This window comes from Symphalangus syndactylus, chromosome 7 (assembly GCF_028878055.3).
Source record: "Symphalangus syndactylus isolate Jambi chromosome 7, NHGRI_mSymSyn1-v2.1_pri, whole genome shotgun sequence".
Lineage (NCBI taxonomy): Eukaryota > Metazoa > Chordata > Mammalia > Primates > Hylobatidae > Symphalangus > Symphalangus syndactylus.
Genome location: NC_072429.2, coordinates 37,998,269 through 38,018,140, shown reverse-complemented (window position 1 = coordinate 38,018,140; position 19,872 = coordinate 37,998,269). Strand labels below are relative to the sequence as shown.

The 19,872-nt window shown below is 43.3% G+C and overlaps 1 protein-coding gene across 1 annotated transcript in view; it reads left to right on the top strand.

The window, feature by feature from the left end:
• The first annotated feature begins 1,237 nt into the window (after nucleotides 1-1,237).
• The window catches only part of ADRB2 (adrenoceptor beta 2), a 31,096-nt gene continuing 12,461 nt past the window's right edge, over nucleotides 1,238-19,872 (top strand). The window contains exon 1 of the mRNA XM_055285693.2: nucleotides 1,238-2,645. Within this exon, the coding sequence (XP_055141668.1) occupies nucleotides 1,466-2,645 (1,180 nt within the window). The 5' untranslated portion in view covers nucleotides 1,238-1,465. The remainder of the gene's footprint in view (nucleotides 2,646-19,872) is intronic.

Below are 19,872 nucleotides of genomic sequence, written 5' to 3'. Positions count from 1 at the left end.
ATCTTTTGCTTTCTATAGCTTCAAAATGTTCTTAATGTTAAGACATTCTTAATACTCTGAACCATATGAATTTGCCATTTTGGTAAGTCACAGACGCCAGATGGTGGCAATTTCATATGGCGCAACCCGAAAGATTAACAAACTATCCAGCAGATGAAAGGATTTTTTTAGTTGCATTGGGTTTACTGAAGAAATTGTTTGAATTCTCATTGCATCTTCAGTTCAACAGATAATGAGTGAGTGATGCTACACTCTCAAGAGTTAAAAACAAAAAAACAAAAAAATTAAAACAAAAGCACACAACTTTATCTCTCCGTCCCCAAATACATACATGTATACCCCCGCTTCAGATGAAATCCAAAGGGCAAAACTCTCTTCATGCCTGCAAATTCCCAAGGAGAGCACCGAAAGTACTTGACAGCGAGTGTGCTGAGGAAATCGGCAGCTGTTGAGGTCACCTCCTGTGCTCTTGCCAAATGTTTGAAAGGGAATATACTGGGTTACCGGGTGTATGTTGGGAGAGGGGCATTTTCAGTGCTCGGGTGAGGCAAGTTTGTGAGTACCCAGATGGAGACATCCGTGTCTGTGTCGCTCTGGATGCCTCCAAGCCAGCATGTGTGTTTACTTTCTGTGTATGTCACCATGTCTTTGTGCTTCTGGGTGCTTCTGTGTTTGTTTCTGGCTGCTTTTCTATGTTGGACAGGGGTGACTTTGTGCCGGATGGCTTCTGTGTGAGAGCGCGCTCGAGTGTGCATGTCGGTGAGCTGGGAGGGTGTGTCTCAGTGTCTATGGCTGTGGTTCGGTATAAGTCTGAGCATGTTTGCCGGGGTGTATTTGTGCCTGTATGTGCGTGCCTCGGTGGGCACTCTCGTTTCCTTCCGAATGTGGGGCAGTGCCGGTGTGCTGCCCTCTGCCCTGAGACCTCAAGCCGCGCAGGCGCCCAGGGCAGGCAGGTAGGGGCCACAGAAGAGCCAAAAGCTCCCGGGTTGGCTGGTAAGCACACCAGCTCCAGCTTTAGCCCTCTGGGGCCAGCCAGGGTAGCCGGGAAGCAGTGGTGGCCCGCCCGCCAGGGAGCAGCTGGGCCGCGCCGGGGCCAGCCCCAGGAGAGGGAGGGCGAGGGGAGGGGAGGAAAGGGGAGAAGTGCCTCGCCCCTTCGCGGCTGCCGGCGTGCCATTGGCCGAAAGTTCCCGTACGTCACAGCGAGGGCAGTTCCCCTAAAGTCCTGTGCACATAACGGGCAGAGCGCACTCCGAGGCGGCTTCTCCAGAGCACGGGCTGGAACTGGCAGGCACCGCGAGCCCCTAGCACCCAACAAGCTGAGTGTGCAGGACGTGTCCCCACCACACCCACCCCACGGCCGCTGAATGAGGCTTCCAGGCATCTGCTCGCGGCCCGCAGAGCCCCGCCGTGGGTCCGCCCGCTGAGGCGCCCCCAGCCAGTGCGCTCACCTGCCAGACTGCGCGCTATGGGGCAACCCGGGAACGGCAGCGCCTTCTTGCTGGCACCCAATGGAAGCCATGCGCCGGATCACGACGTCACGCAGGAAAGGGACGAGGCGTGGGTGGTGGGCATGGGCATCGTCATGTCTCTCATCGTCCTGGCCATCGTGTTTGGCAATGTGCTGGTCATCACAGCCATTGCCAAGTTCGAGCGTCTGCAGACGGTCACCAACTACTTCATCACTTCACTGGCCTGTGCTGACTTGGTCATGGGCCTGGCAGTGGTGCCCTTTGGGGCCGCCCACATTCTTATGAAAATGTGGACTTTTGGCAACTTCTGGTGCGAGTTTTGGACTTCCATTGATGTGCTGTGCGTCACGGCCAGCATTGAGACCCTGTGCGTGATTGCAGTGGATCGCTACTTTGCCATTACTTCACCCTTCAAGTACCAGAGCCTGCTGACCAAGAATAAGGCCCGGGTGATCATTCTGATGGTGTGGATCGTGTCAGGCCTTACCTCCTTCTTGCCCATTCAGATGCACTGGTACCGGGCCACCCACCAGGAAGCCATCAACTGCTATGCCAATGAGACCTGCTGTGACTTCTTCACGAACCAAGCCTATGCCATTGCCTCTTCCATCGTGTCCTTCTACGTTCCCCTGGTGATCATGGTCTTCGTCTACTCCAGGGTCTTTCAGGAGGCCAAAAGGCAGCTCAAGAAGATTGACAAATCTGAGGGCCGCTTCCATGCCCAGAACCTTAGCCAGGTGGAGCAGGATGGGCGGACGGGGCATGGACTCCGCAGATCTTCCAAGTTCTGCTTGAAGGAGCACAAAGCCCTCAAGACGTTAGGCATCATCATGGGCACTTTCACCCTCTGCTGGCTGCCCTTCTTCATCGTTAACATTGTGCATGTGATCCAGGATAACCTCATCCGTAAGGAAGTTTACATCCTCCTAAATTGGATAGGCTATGTCAATTCTGGTTTCAATCCCCTTATCTACTGCCGGAGCCCAGATTTCAGGATTGCCTTCCAGGAGCTTCTGTGCCTGCGCAGGTCTTCTTTGAAGGCCTTTGGGAATGGCTACTCCAGCAACAGCAACGGCAACACAGGGGAGCAGAGTGGATATCACCTGGAACAGGAGAAAGAGAATAAACTGCTGTGTGAAGACCTCCCAGGCACGGAAGACTTTGTGGGCCATCAAGGTACTGTGCCTAGTGATAACACTGATTCACAAGGGAGGAATTGTAGTACAAATGACTCACTGCTGTAAAGCAGTTTTTCTACTTTTTAAGACCCCCCACCCCCCGCAACAGAACACTAAACAGACTATTTAACTTGAGGATAATAAACTTAGAATAAAATTGTATAGAGATATGCAGGAGGAGGGGCATCCTTCTGCCTTTTTTATTTTTTTAAGCTGTAAAAAGAGAGAAAACTTATTTGAGTGATTATTTGTTATTTGTACAGTTCAGTTCCTCTTTGCATGGAATTTGTAAGTTTATGTCTAAAGAGCTTTGGTCCTAGAGGACCTGAGTCTGCTATGTTTTCATGACTTTTCCATGTATCTACCTCACTATTCAAGTATTAGGGGTAATATACTGCTGCTGGTAATTTGTATCTGAAGGAGATTTTCCTTCCTACACCCTTGGACTTGAGGATTTTGAGTATCTCGGACCTTTCAGCTGTGAACATGGACTCTTCCCCGCTCCTCTTATTTGCTCACATGGGGTATTTTAGGCAGGGATTTGAGGAGCAGCTTCAGTTGTTTTCCTGAGCAAAGTCTAAAGTTTACAGTAAATAAATTGTTTGACCATGCCTTCATTGCACCTGTTTCTCCAAAACCCCTTGACTGGAGTGCTGTTTCCTCCCCCACTGGAAACCACAGGTAACTACTTGTAATTACCGCCCATGACTTAATGTAGAATGATACAAGAATGACATGCACAGATTGCTTAACTCTTTCATTTGCCTTTGAATCTGCTGCTGCAAAGCTGCATCTCTCCTGACACTTGTGCCCCAAATCAGTTCTACCTGCTCTTTGTATAGCTCAACTCTCCCTATGGTTATTGTTCTGTGTTGTTACCTCAGAAACACTGACTCACAGAAGCGGAGTTAAGGGGATATGTTTTTTTCTTTCCATGCACCCCCACCACCCACCTTCCAGTTCTACTTGTTTCAAAACTGTTTATATTTATGTCTTGGCCATGTGTTATAGTGGAGCTCTTTGTACTGCAGCAGGGCTTGGAATTTTAGGGATAAGGAAGATGTTCTTACGAGGAAGCTACTCAAACATGACCCTGTAATTCTGAGGGAAAATCAAAAGACATTGTTCATGGGGAGAAAAGCTGGAGAACACATAACTGATGGATACCTCATGACCTAGAAACAGAATTTTAATCCCTTTTCCTTCTTTCCTTTGGTCCCTGTTTTCTTCTCCCACTGACTCTCCTCGATTCAGTATAAACCAAGTTTCTGAGTCTTAGCACTGTTAGCATTTTGGACCAGATAACTCTTTGTTGTGGGGGCTGCATCATTGTATGTTTAGCACCTCTGGCCTCTGTTCATTAGATGCCAATAGCACCCCCTGCTTATAACAAGCAAAAATGTTTCCAGACTTTGCAAAAGAGCCCCTGAGGTGTGAATTAGCCCCTGGTTGAGAGTCACTGGTAGAAACTGTAAAATCTCAGCAGATATATACGTTCTTTATAATGCAAGTGCTTGATTGTGCAGAGCCTCATAGAGGGATTTTCACAGTTCACCTAGGCAGTAACAGACCCTTGCCAGCACTCTTTCCATTCCATCATGCTGCCTTCTAAACTTGTTTTCTAGCTGCCCAAATAGTGACCACGAAATGTTAAGAAGGCTTTAGGTCTGTACATGAATTGTTTGAAAGGGTTTATCAATGGAGGTGAGGCCTGTGGGCCATGACTCCTGTTTGAGAAGAGATTATAATACTGTCAAGAGGCACGTTAGGGGAAATCACAAAAGTAAACACATTTCTTCTCCCAGCCCCTTTCTATTTTTGCCTGTGTGTCTGAGCCAGAGCTTGGCCCAGGTTTGATGAAGTGGATCGTCCTCCTTGGCAACGCCAGGCTAGAGCAGATCAGCCTGCAGGGTTCATTGCCATTTCACTGGCTCATGAAGCTGACTCCACTCCCCTCTTCCTTTCTGTCCCAGCCAAGGTCCCCAACCAGAAAAGCATTGGCCTTCTCTGCTTCCTGTCAGCTCAATGATGGGACATTTGGGTGAGCACTGAGCAATCAGGAGAATGTTAGGTGCCTGTGATTTTGGAACATGCCGTGGCACATTGGAGAATGTGTGTCATTCAGTGCTTTTACTTTTTTCCAAGGGTTTTCATACCTATTATCACATTCTCTTTCTACTGCTCTGGTCCCCACAGTCAGAGATTTGGGCAGCTTCTTTGGCTAATCTTCATGCTCTCCGCAGCCTCATAAGATCTCAGACATGGAAGAGCCCATAGAAAGTATTTAACATCTGAAAAGACTGAAACGCTGTGAGGTGAAGGGCTTGCCCAAGGTAAGCAGCCAAGGATGTCAGAGTGGGACTCAAGCCAGGGAACCCAACTGCTATTCCAGGAACTGCTGCATTCTCTCCACCACATTAGCATTGAGTTCTTTCCTCACCCTCAACTGGGGCTGTAACATAACACATTCATTTCAGCCAATTATTTTTCTTTTGTCCTTAACACAAAATTTAGAGCATAAACAAATAATCTGCAATACAGACAAAAGAAATAATTGTTCATTTAACTCAACAAGAGTCCACTAGGATATCTTCTGCATTTAGGAAAGCTGGGAGATTCCTTAGCTCTTTATAACCAGATGTCAGTGTTGTATATATACTCTTTTGCTTAAAGGAATGTCTAATGTAATTACTGTTAAAATTCAGGTATTAATGTTAATTCAGATTCCCAGCTAAAAGTAGAGTTTAGCCATATTCATGTCCCTTTAGGAATACTGTAAACACAAGAATCTTGATTAGTTTTAAGGGTCCTGATAAGCAAGCGTATTCTAGGCATATCTTAATCCTTTGCTTTCTACCTCTTTGGTGTGTTGCTTTGTTTCATTTGAGGGGTTGGCTTTTGTCAGTGTCCCTTCATCTCTCTGTTTGCTGACATGCTGGCCACCTAAGGTTTGTGTTGTATTCCTCATTGTGAAGTTTCTTTTTGCCTGGACAGCAAGTTCTCAGAGTCTGTCAAATAAGAACTTTTTTCTAAGATGCAAGCTGAGAGGTGTGAACAGTGGCAGGACAGGGTGAGCCTCCCCACTGCAATAATTAATGGGATAAGGAATCTGGAGAAAGGGGAGCTTGAGAATAGGAACTGTCCTTACATGATTCTTAGAATGTTTCTCATGGTGAACCTACTGCCAAATGGAGCCTAAACCAGAATCAATCAGAAAGTATTTATGGAGCACCTACTGTATGCAGCATGAGAAAAGTATAGGTTTCCGTTTCTGCCTTTTGGAGCATGATATTAAGGATACTAAGCAGATTCCTTTTATGGAATCTTACTAAATGTTAGTGATTATGTTAGACACCTGTTAGGCATTATGTCCTCTTCACAACTGTATGATGTAGGTAGCATAATTGTCCTCATCTAACAAATGAGGGAGCTGAGGCTCAGAAAGCTTTGGTAACTTTCCAAAGCCATACAACCAACTAGTTGCAGAGTCAGGACGAGAACCCAGGTCTCTGTGATTCCAGGATCCATGGAGCCTAGCACCCAGGCAAACCAGGAAGCAGCACGAGGTAGCTTAGAATCTGTGCCAGAACAAGTGTAAGAACTGGAAATGCAATACTTTCTTGAGAGAAGAGGGAGACTGCTGTGGGTTGAGGCAGGGAGGAATGTTCCCTTCCAAGCATGTGACTGCAGAGTTTCTGGGGACTGAGACAAAAAACCAATCACTGAAGTACCTAGTTTGCTTCTCCGAGTCTTTGTTTTGTCTTCTCATCAGAGAATCAGACCAAAATGGAAAGAGGATGTGAAACTCTAAAACGAACGCAGCAGAGTAAAGCAGAAACAGGCTGCCCTACGTCCTGGCAAACTCTTTCTCAGCTCCAAAGTTGGGAAGGTCTCCTAAATTGAGTGGGTAGCCAGACCTTATGGAAATTTGATAGGCCTGGGTAGCCATATAGGTATGTTGTCCATTTTGAGTTAGCATTCTAGAGCAAAGGAGATGATTTTCTGACAGCAGAGAGCAAGGAAGGTTAATATGCTTTGAATGATACTTTTCATTGACAGTATAACCTCTACTAAATTCAGTCTGTGCTAATCCATACTTCACTGACAGTGCAAATATAATTTGAGGGAGAGATTTTTCTAAATGCGTAAGAGAACAAAATTCCTAAGCACTTTCAAGAACTTGAGAAATTCTGGTGTTTTGTGAATAATAGGAGGCAAGGTGAGGTGAAAAGAGCCCCCCTCCAACCTCCCACCCACCCCCACTCTCTCTCACTCTGTCTCTGAAGTTGGGTGAGGCGGTTTTCTTCAGCTGACTTCCATTTACTCATCCATAATTTGAGGCCAGTACAGGTGGTATCTAAGCTCTGCTCCAATCTGAATTTATACAGTTGTTAATTTAGAGGCTAGAGGTAATCATTTATATTTCTAATTAGAGTTGATGACATTTGCCATATAAACCACGGTTGAATATTCTGAAGGTTGTCAGCCTGCAGAAGAGAATGCTGTGAAGTACTATTTGGTGCATGATAATTGCTTTTGAGTATGATCTGGGGGGAAAAAAAAAACAGATTTCTCGGTTCTGCATGAATACAAGAAGGCAAGCGGTACATTACAGAAAGGCAGATTCCAGCTCGGGTGTAGGAAGACTTTCCAAAGAGTGAGATAAATGATCTATCAGAATCGTGAACCTCCCATTTTTGGAAGCATTCAAGAGAAGCCCAGATGAAGCTCTGTTCAGGATGAAGCACAAGGCCTGCACCGAGCAGGAGGCTGGGCCAGGCTCTTCCAAATCTGTGATCCTACGTCCTTGAAAACAGCAGACCTGAATGTTCTTAAAGTGTATTCAAACTGTTCCCTAATTCCAGCTGGCTTTCTCCCCAATTCCTCTGGATTTCAGAGGTTTCACTGCATTCCTAAATGGGAAACCTCCGGGGGAAATCAGTATCTCAACAGACTTTGGCCATGGGGAGAAATCCAGAAATAGAGCAATAAGGTTAAGCAGTTTTCCAAACTATTAGACCTTTTCATCAGCTGCTCTTCCCATGCCTTTTGCAAATGACCTACTAACTCCCAGAGCTAGAATAATGAGAGCTGCAAAGTCCTCTCTGCAAAGACTATTACATCCTTCTCCACCCTCGGAATCATTGCACTTCCTCTGGTCTTTTTGTCACCCCTACAAGGCAGGAAGGAATAGAGCCAGGTCCCTGGCTAGTACTGGAACACTTCAAAACTTCTAGCCCCAAAGCCTGGAGACCTGGGGTCTGTCATAGCCCAGCCACTAAGAGCCTGGGTAACCTCAGGCAGGCCACTTCCCTTCTCTAGACCCGTTTTATCACCTCTAAAGAGAGATGCTTTGGTTTATACGGGTCCTCTGTTTCCTTCTTCCTCTAAAATTCTGTAAGATATTAGAAAGTCTTCAGCACCACACATCTGACTGCATTGCTTTTATTTTTAAAAGCATTTTTTTTCTTTTTAAAAGGATAATGGATAATTATTATAGGACATTTAAAAGCATATGAAAGGATAAAATGAGATAAATCACACTTAATGTCACCACCTAAAGATAACCATCAATAAATTTGATGATGTATACGCTTCCAGTCTTTGTTCTAAGCCTAGCTATACAAATGTATGTAAATATATTTGTAAATGAAAATAGAATTATACTATTTATACTGTTTTGGATCCACTGCTGATACTTTTACAAATGCTCCCTTGAACTTACTTTTATGTATACTGTGATACAGATGTTATAATTCCTGTTTGCCCATTGGCCTGATTTTATAGAGTGTTCAGGTACAAAAGAATCACCACTCCTGGGCAGTCTGTATCACAAGGTCTGAGTTGGGGTCTAAGAATCTGCATTTTAGCAAGTTTCTCCAGGTTTTTCCAACACAGATTGTCCATGGGCCACATTTTGAGAAATAAGGTTACAAAGATATAAACTTTGTATAAATCAGAGAGAATCCCTCCCCCTGCCCCTTGCTAGTGGACGAAAAAGATGTCTCTGTACTTGCCTTGCTGAAAGCACACTTTCTGCACCTGGGTTCTAATCTGCTTTCAGAGCAGAGGAAACTAACCACTGAACACCCAGGACAGAGTTCTTTTGACATTGTTGAATGCCTCCTACCCAGCATGTTGATTTGTGTGAAAATAAGTCTATTCAAGTCACACAGTGACCAATAACTTCTGTTTGGAAAAGTGCAACAGTAGGTTTCTATTCTCATAGAGAGCCTCTTTTGATAATAGTAACTGTTAATAGCTACAAAGTGCTTCTTATGAGCCAAGCATTATAGTTGGCAATTCTGGTTCATGCTCTCATTTAGTATTCACACAATAATATGCTATCATGTTGGTCTTCATTTTATAAATAGGAAAACTAAGACTTTCAGAGGTAAACTAAGTTGTCCAAGATCACATAACCCACTGGAGTGAAACCCAGGTATTCTGAACCAGAGTGTATGTGTGTGTTTTGCCACTAGAATAGGCCGTCTGTCTTTTCTCAGTTGGGGATCAGGTAAGAAAGAAGGAAGGAGAAGATTATGAGAGGGTATTTTTAACGGGTGCATTTTGTTCTAATTCTCCATGGAATCGTCTCAGAGGGGCCTGATTAATGTATGCCCCTTGAGACCAAGGAGCACGCCCTACTGTCTAGGCAGGTTGTGATTAAGTGTAAACTAGGAAACAGGACCGTACTTAGAGTCGGCGTCTCTGTCTTTCACCATTATTCAGACACAGCTTAAGTGAGCTTCCCCCTCCAGATAGGAGGGCAGAAGGAGGCACCTGGTCATAGCACAATGGTTTGCACTGAGTCAAATCACCACTTTCGGGCCAGGAAGCTCTTGACATCTGGAAATTGGGTGCTCTTGCCATGTCTCTGACAAGGTCTGTGACAGCATCTGAGGTTTCTCATTACAGAGTATCAGGGTGAGATGGGCCATGACAGAGCCTGTAACTCCTTATTCCTTAGTGCACTGGCTGTAAAACCTGGGCTCAAGGTGGCTGGGGTCACTGGGAAAAGTAGGACAGGGCCCCAGGGAGCATGCTCTCTGCTGGCTTGGTTTATTTTATTTTATTTTTTCCAGTGCTGTGAGGGGAAGACAGGAGTTTTGAAATGTGTTCGTATATCCAGGAAAAGAAAACTGTTTTTAAAATCATAACAGCAACACCCATGACAAAGCAAAAGTGGAATTCTAGGGAACTCTTGCATTTTTTTCAAGCATACCATACTGATTTTACAACCTAAGGCTTGTGTCCCAAAGCCACAACTCTTTGTAGGGGGATTTTTCTTCATTTCTTCAATTCTATCTCTAAAACTACTGCCTAGTTTTCTTTTTATAAAAATCCATTTAGATATTTCTAAATATTACAGACAACCCTCATGGTCTGTTGGTGGGTTTTTGTTGCTGTTGTTTTATTTTGTTTTGTTTGTCTGAGAGGTCCTCATGGTTCTTGTGATATGTATTGCAAAAATAAGTCTGTTCTGCTCACAATGTTGCTCACAAACATCCAAACTGAGTTTCTTGTTTCATTTTCCACAATGTCTACAAATCCAAACGTTCACCCAGCATCCTCAATTCAAAAGAATAGAGGGTTAATCTGAAGGACAGAGTGGTGCCAGCCTTAGAAATCTTTTTTTATAGAATTGTGAAGGGGTTAGTTGTGTCAGTTTATGTATGAATTTCTTGATATTATTTTATTTTATGGCAGTTACAGAACACAGAAATGATTTGGGGAAACTTCTGAGAAAATGCACATTCCTGACACCCATTCTAAGATTCTGAGCTAATAGGATTGTAGTTGGGGGCCAGGAATCTGCATTTGCCACAACTTTCCCAGAGGATGGTAAAGCGAGTGGTCCAAGGATCGCAATTTGGGGCCATGGGAGATCTCACTGTCTTCTTCTTCCCTTCCTGCTCTACAGCACAGAAAGTAGGCATGTAAAAGCTGATCATATATGGCTGTATGCATGCACACAAATAACCATTCGGTCAGATAAGCAGAAGTCGAATTTTCTTGTGCTATCAAATTTAAAAAAGAAGATGAAAACAATTTGTAAATTAACGTAAAAGAGGAAGGTGATAATAAAACGCCTTGAGCAACTAGGCACTTAATTAAAATGGTGTTTTGTCACTGACATGGCATTTAACCAGTGATACCTCCAACCTCCCAACAGCATCACTGTCACCTAGACCCTGGCCCTCTGCATGTAAATGCGGGGGTAGCAGCCCAGGAAGAAAAAAAGAATTTTGCTCCAGTGATAGGTTCCTAGTCCAGTGCCCCTTCCTCCAAAACACCCTGCCTTGGGTTAAGTCAAATCATACTAAGGTGCATATGAATCAGTTCACCTAATGCACATAAACCCTCCTTCTTAGAAATCTAAAAGGGGACCCACCCAGCTGCAAAGAAGAATATGACTCACACACATGTATATATACACTTCCACAGATGCACACACCCAAATAAACACAAACATAGACTTTTACATTGATGCCTATACCCATATCATCAAAATGCACACACATGCATATTCCCATAGATATTTGTACAAATCTAGGTTCTTTTTTGTACACTTCCATATGATTGCTTAAATAAATGTAGGATGTAGACATACTCAGTATATATTGTCCTTAGATAGAACACTCTTCCTTAGATATATACTGGCATAGGCATCCTTAAGCAGACTTCTCTGTGCTCCAAATGAGCAAATATGCCATGTCATGTCATCATGGTCATGCTGGTACCTAAGTACATGCAGATTCATATGCTGACCCCTCTCCCTACGTAAGTGTATACACCTTTCATTCAATACCTGTCGATAAGGCTTGACTGTGTCTCCACCCAAATCTCATCTCTAATCATAGCTCCCATAATTCCCACGTATTGTGGGAGGGACCCAGTGGGATACAGTTAAATTATGGGGGCAGTTTGCCCCATACTGTTCTTGTGGTAGTGAATAAGTCTCATGAGATCTGATGGTTTTATAAGGGGAAACCCCTTTCGTTTGGTTCTTACTCTCTCTCTCGCCTGCTGCCAAGGAAGACATGCCTTTTGCCTTCTGCACGATTGTGAAGCCCCCCAGCCACTTGGAACTGTGAGTCCATTAAACCTCTTTTTCTTTATAAATTACCCAGTCTTGAGTATGTCTTTAACAGCAGTGTGAAAATGGACTAATACTCATGTCTGTTGAGTACTCATTATATGCCAGGAACTGTTTGGTGCTGAAGATCAGTGGGTGAACAAAAGCAGTTGATCCTTGCCCTTACTAAGTCTGCATATAACTGAAGAGGTACATTTTTAAAGTGCATACAAAAAGGGCAAATATGGTAAGTGCTATGAAGAAAATATAGGATGTTTTGAGGGAATCCAGCTAATTCTGGGAGGTCAATAACTGTTCTCCCAAAGAAGCAAAGTATCAACAAATACCTGAAGAATGGCTATCTGATGCCTAGAAAAACAGAAGAGGGAAGAACATGGTGCTTAGGGAGAAAAGCACATGCAAATGGCCTGTGGTGAAAGGAGAGCTCTGAGTAAGAAAGATTAAGCAAAGGTCAGTGTAGCTGCTGTGCAGAGAAAGGAAGGGCATATTTGGGCACAGGATGAGCCTGCAGGAGGCAGACAGGGTTACACTGTGAAGAGCTTTTTAAGCTGCATTAAGAATTTGGATCTTTAGCCTTAGAGCATTTAGAAGCTATTGATGTATTTGCAGCAGAGTTCAGGATATGCTTACTTACACAAAAGCATTCTCATATAGGTAAGTGCACACAGATGGCGCCATGTGTGCCCATGTGTGCACACTTGTGTGTGTTTTTTCTTTTTTTTTTGAGGTAGAGTTTCGCTCTTGTTGCCTAAGCTGGAGGGCAGAGGAGCAATCTCCACTCACTGCAACCTCTGCCTCCCGGGTTCAAACGATTCTCCTGTCTCAGCCTCCTGAGTAGCCGGGATTACAGGCATGCGCCACCACGCCTGGCTAATTTTTTGTATTTTTAGTACAGGCAGGGTTTCACCATGTTGGTCAGGCTGGTCTCAAACTCCTGACCTCAGGTGATCCGCCTGCCTGGCCTCCCAAAGTGCTGGGATTACAGGCGTCAGCCACCGCGTCCAGTTGTGTGTTTTCTTAGAAATGCATATAAGTATTCACTCACAAGCTCTGCCTCTCAGAATACACCTCTCCGTATTTACATGCACAATGTATATAAACCTGGTATGTGTTGGGAGGCAAGGAACATCATCCTCACGGGGTATCATTAGGCCTAAGCCAGTCTTGGGGGTGGGGTGGTGGTGGGACTAGGGAAATGATATATCCAGCCTCAACACTCTGCCTTTGGAGCTTCCCTTGGCTTTGCTGCTTGGCCTCATACATGTGCCTCCAGCTCTGCTCCCCCTCCTCTTGGCTCAGAGTACCCAGGGATGAGGTGGGGTTTCTTCCAGAACACGATCATTGACTATTCTTGGCCTGGGCAAGGAGGGGAGGATGGGCAGGCCGGGTTACATAAAGATTGCCTTGTGCCCTCTCAGAGTTGTAAGCAAAGCCTTTGCCCAGCTCCAAGCCTGGAATACTCTTTGCATAGAGTTGGTAATACTGAGAACTAAACACAAGAACAATGGGGAAAAATAGAGGTCTTCAGGTCCTGGTGGGGACTGTAGTGGGACTAGAAGTAGTGCATCCCATAAGCAACCACTGCATGCTACACTGGAGGAAGACACAGACAAAGCCCGGTAGGAAAGCCTATTCAAGGCAAGATATCTGTCTGTTTTCCTCATTGCCTTGGCATAATAAACACACGTACACACATATTTACACATTAGCAATTTTCCCTTCAGTGGGTGTAGCATCTCACAGGAGACGAAGCATCAAGTAATTTATGAGCCAGGACACTCTGAATTATTTTCCCGCCAATGAAATAGAACTATATTTATGTACATTTTGCTCCTGTTTACTAGCAGAGTCAGCAAGGGCTTTAACCAGAGCCAGTGATAGTCTCCAGGAGATCAATAGAGACATTCATGCAGAAGCAAAGGCTCATCTAAAGCCTTACAGGCCATAAATATGGTCCCAAATGATTTTTTCGTTAATTTATTTATTTATTTTTATAGACAGCTCACTGTCTCACCCAGGCTGGAGTGCAGTGGCACAATCATAGCTCACTGCAGCCCCAAACTCCTGGGCTCAAGCAGTCCTCCCACCTCAGCCTCCTGAGTAGCTGCGACTACAAGCTCACACCATCATACCCAGCTAGTTTTTTTCTTTTTTTTAGTTTATTTTTTATTTTTTGTAGAGACAGGGTCTATCTATGTTGCCCAGGCTGGTCTCACCACTCCTGTTCTCAAGCGATCCTCCTGCCTCCGCCTCCCAAAGTGTTGGGATTGTAATTTTTTTTATACTCTAAAGATTTCTACCCACTGAGATTTTGTTTTCCAATGTGAGCTTAGAAAATGTTTCCTTCCAAAATTAAAAGGAATCTGATAATGTAAGTTGAAGTTCTTTTCATTTTGCTTTAGGCTGGGTAGGAGACATGCTTCTTTTCTCTTTGTTGGTTGCCCTTTTATGCTAGCAAGGGACCAGATCCATCACACTGCTGAAGATAATAACACTCAGGGGGACACTGTATGATAACATTTCCTCATATTGACCCAGAATTTACAGAGGGCAGTTTGTAAAGGGCTTTTATATCTGCCATCTTGTTTAATCCTCACCACAACTCTGAGGTCAGCATGGTTGTTCCCATTTCACAGATACAAAGACTGAAGTTAGAAGACCTGCCGAAGGACATGGAGCAATTATAATACATGGCTGGGTGAGAACCTGAATTCAGTTCTTCATGTTTAGGCTCAGAAAATAACACAAGCTTTACTACACTCTCCTACCCTCCTAAGACTTAGGGCTCTTCTCAATGTATTTCTCTACTTTCTGGTGCATTCTTATCTTATAAAGTCAGGGTTAACCCTCCCCAGCACTGAAGCTAACAGCTCCCAAGTTGCAGACAAGCAATTGCCTGCTCCAGGGACAGCCCCAGGATGCTTTTACTGTTGACAAGCCCCAAGCTTGGGTGAGCTCATGTGGTTGGTAAGCAACAGTGACTCTATCAACTGTGGCTTAGAACGAAAGCTCTGAGCCTTTCACGGTCCTTGTGCCAGCCACCAGATGCACCATCATCAAGTCCAAGCTGTGGACCATGTGCTCCTCCCACACCTGTCCTCCTGGCAGCTTAGGCTCTTCTGAGGCTGTTTTTGTTCACTTTGCCTAACTCCTCTTGGGTCAAGGTATTTCTGTGGGAAGACTCAGTGTGATTTGCCTCCATCTCACACCCACTTGAAACAGCCCAGTCAGTCTTAAGGGCCAAGTTCCACACCTCAGTAAAAATTGCAGGCTCTGGGAAGTTATTCAATTTTTTGAAAATCACTAGTGTTTGGTTGAAATGTTTTATTTTAGTCATAGCAATTAAATGTTCTTGTTCTGCACACACATCTTCCAAAAGAATTGTCTTCAGCATACGTGAACAGCATATAATGGATTTGGGAAAGCTTGGGGTGAATGACATATACTAACCATAAGGAAGGATTCTGTTGATAATCTCTTCTCCTCTGAGTGTCAGCTTGTCTGTTTTGCTTAGCTTTCCATGCAATGTTGTGACTCATTCATTCATTTAGAAATTTTGAACACTTACATATGCCAGAACCTGTGCTCACTTCTGGGGATATTGCAGTCATCAAAATAGGCATGGTTAATTCCTGCCTTTGAATTTCTTATGGTCTTATGGAGAAGATGGACAATAAAAAGGGAATTATAAAGAATATGTGGATCTTCTTCCCTAATCCTAACATTCAGGGAAACAGGGTGAGGAATGAGAAATTGGCTTCTGGATTTTGCCAGTAGATTCAGGAAGATATCTGATATCTGTCAACCTTGAACTGGTCTCTATTTATTGCATAAAAATATGATTATTTTCTCTTTAAAGATGCCTCAGGAAAAAGTAGAGTTGAAGGTGGCTCCCAGGATTCTCAATGTCTCAGTTGTGGTCCACTTCCAGAATATTATGCCCAATTCTGAGGGTCACATTTTTCAATGGAAAAATGCATTTATCTCCCTTCTAAGGTTGCCAGATTTAGCAAATAAAAATATAGAACACCCAGTTAAATTTGAATTTCAGGCAAGCAGTGAATATATTTTTCATATAAGTATGTCCCAAATATTGCATGGAACATATGTATAGAAAAAATATTATTTGTTTATAAGAAATTTAAATGTAACTCGGCATCTTATATTTTAATCTGACAGCCCTAATGAAGAACTATAGAGAAGACAGTGAGAAAACCTCAATTCTATGTCTCAAAATGAATAGTTGGAGGAGCCTGGCTTTTTGGATTAGAAACAATGATAGTAAAAACCTAGATTTATATAGGGAAGCATTTTCCGAGCATTGTTCCCAATAGTATATATGGAAAATAGTAAAAGGTACAGCGGGAGGAAAACAAAAATTGAGGTCAAAAGTTTCAGAGGACAGAAGTTTGGAAAATAAATTGCACAACCAGTATTTCCTTTTCAGAGTTCACATTAGGCAGTAGCATCCTAAAAGTGCTGAGAAGTTTTGTAGGAAGCATACCTGGTTGACCTGATTTAACCTGGCTTGCCCACAGAGTTCTATTTATGGGTTTTTGTCTGTTTGTTTTGGTATGTTTGTTTTATAAGGACACCTAGTAACATCGTGCAAACTTACTACTCTGCTCAGCACACTTTGGGGAACGCTGGTATAAAAAATGAAAGGTGTCTTCAAATGTCTAGAGTGTTGCCAGTTAGGGAGGAAGTGGACTTGGTCTTGTAAACCAAAGGGTAGAGCTAGGCCTAAATCATGGACATATCTGGGAGGCAGATTTGGCTCCATATGAAGACTAGAACTTTCTAACAATTAGAAGAGTCTGAAAGGTAATGAGTTCCCTGTTCCTGGAGACATTCAAGCAGAAACAGAATGCTGTCAGGGACACTGGAAGAAATTCTTGCTGTGTAGAAAGTTCTCCGGGTCTGCTGTGAAAAGCACCTTCATATAAAACATGGACGGGGCCTCCACCAGCAAACTTTCTTTAAAACTATGCCCAATGTTCTATATCCCTTCTGCAGTCTAAGTACCTCCCTCCTTCATCCACCTTTAATATGTTTCTTTCCCATCTAGAACCCAAGGAGATTAGACTTCAAAAGTGAATGATCTCTGTTCTGATAGAGCCCTTTTTATACCCTAGCCCAGCTATCTTGGATCATCCACCCTGAGCTTGTGGCAGTGGCTCATAAACTTCAGAGGTAACCTAGAGGTCACAGCAGAGCTTAGTGGCACTGCCCCACATAGTGCCCATGGTAGAGTATAGGATCACCAGGTATTTGAGGCACACAGCATAATGGAACCTGACAGAGAATCAAATCCTAACCTTGCCCCTTCCAGAGTCTGTTACCTGGAGAAAGTGTCTTAGCCTCTCTGAGCTTTCTTTCCCTCTGGAATAAAACAAGGTAGCGGAGAGGGGGGATAATGATACCTGCATCACAGTATTATGAAAATTAAAAGAGATTAAGAGGACATCAAGGATCCTGCCAGAGGTCCCAGTACATAGTGGACATTCACTAAATGTTTATTTAATGTATGAATGTGATTGTTACCAGTATCATAGTAGCAAACATCCAAAGAAGTTGAAAGACTTCTTTTAGAAATCCACTAATACCAAAGCCTGGCAGAGACATAACCAAAAAAGAGAATTTCAGACCAATATCCTTGATGAACATTGATGCAAAAATCCTCAATAAAATACTGGCAAACCGAATCCAGCAGCACATCTAAAAGCTTATCCACCATAATCAAGTGGGCTTCATGCCTGGGATGCAAGGCTGGTTCAACATACGCAAATCAATAAATGTAATCCAGCATATAAACAGAACCAAAGACAAAAACCACATGATTATCTCAATAGATGCAGAAAAGGCCTTTGACAAAATTCAACAACCCTTCATGCTAAAAACTCTCAATAAATTAGGTATTGATGGGACGTATCTCAAAATAATAAGAGCTATCTATGACAAACCCACAGCCAATATCATACTGAATGGGCAAAAACTGGAAGCATTCCCTCTGAAAACTGGTACAAGACAGGGATGCCCTCTCTCACCGCTCCTATTCAACATAGTGTTGGAAGTTCTGGCCAGGGCAATCAGGCAGGAGAAGGAAATAAAGGGTATTCAATTAGGAAAAGAGGAAGTCAAATTGTCCCTGTTTGCAGATGACATGATTGTATATCTAGAAAACCCCATTGTCTCAGCCCAAAATCTCCTTAAGCTGATTAGCAACTTCAGCAAAGTCTCAGGATACAAAATCAATGTACAAAAATCACAAGCATTCTTGTACACCAATAACAGACAAACAGAGAGCCAAATCATGAGTGAACTCCCATTCACAATTGCTTCAAAGAGAATAAAATACCTAGGAATCCAACTTACAAGGGATGTGAAGGACCTCTTCAAGGAGAACTACAAACCACTGCTCAATGAAATAAAAGAGGATACAAACAAATGGAAGAACATTCCATGCTCATAGGTTGGAAGAATCAATATCGTGAAAATGGCCATACTGCCCAAGGTAATTTATAGATTCAATGCCATCCCCATCAAGCTACCAATGACTTTCTTCACAGAATTGGAAAAAACTACTTTAAAGTTCATATGGAACCAAAAAAGAGCCCGCATTGCTGAGTCAATCCTAAGCCAAAAGAACAAAGCTGGAGGCATCATGCTACCTGACTTTAAACTATACTACAAGGCTACAGTAACCAAAACAGCATGGTACTGGTACCACAACAGAGACATAGATCAATGGAACAGAACAGAGCCCTCAGAAGTAATGCCAGGTATCTACAACTATCTGATCTTTGACAAACCTGACAAAAACAAGAAATGGGGAAAGGATTCCCTATTTAATAAATGGTGCTGGGAAAACTGGCTAGCCATATGTAGAAAGCTGAAACTGGATCCCTTCCTTACACCTTATACAAAAATTAATTCAAGATGGATTAAAGACTTAAATGTTAGACCCAAAACCATTAAAATCCTACAAGAAAACCTAGGCAATACCATTCAGGACATAGGCGTGGGCAAGGACTTCATGTCTAAAACACCAAAAGCAATGGCAACAAAAGCCAAAATTGACAAATGGGATCTCATTAAACTAAAGAGCTTCTGCACAGCAAAAGAAACTACCATCAGAGTGAACAGGCAACCTACATAATGGGAGAAAATTTTTGCAACCTACTCATCTGACAAAGGGCTAATATCCAGAATCTACAATGAACTCACACAAATTTACAAGAAAAAAACAAACAACCCCACCAAAAAGTGGGCAAAGGACATGAACAGACATTTCTCAAAAGAAGACATCTATGCAGCCAAAAAACACGTGAAGAAATGCTCATCATCACTGGCCATCAGAGAAATGCAAATCAAAACCACAGTGAGGGATACCATCTCACACCAGTTAGAATGGCCATCATTAAAAAAGCAGGAAACAACAGGTGCTGGAGAGGATGTGGAGAAATAGGCACACTTTTACACTGTTGGTGGGACTGTAAACTAGTTCAACCATTGTGGAAGTCAGTGTGGCGATTCCTCAGGGATCTAGAACTAGAAATACCATTTGACTCAGCCATCCCATTACTGGGTATATACCCAAAGGACTATAAATCATGCTGCTATAAAGACACATGCACACGTATGTTTATTGTGGCACTATGCACAATAGCAAAGAGTTGGAACCAACCCAAATGTCCAACAACAATAGACTGGATTAAGAAAATGTGGCACATATACACCATGGAATACTATGCAGCCATAAAAAATGATGAGTTCATGTCCTTTGTAGGGACATGGATGAAACTGGAAAACATCATTCTCAGTAAACTATCACAAGGACAAAAAACCAAACACCGCATGTTCTCACTCATAGGTGGGAATTGAACAATGAGAACTCATGGACACAGGAAGGGGAACATCACACTCTGGGGACAGTTGTGGGGTGGGGGGAGGGGGGAGGGACAGCATTAGGAGATATACCTAATGCTAAATGACGAGTTAATGGGTGCAGGAAATCAACATGGCACATGTAACAAATCTGCACATTGTGCACATGTACCCTAAAACCTAAAGTATAAAAAAAAAAAAAAAAAAAGAAATCCACTAATTAGTGTGCCAAGATTTC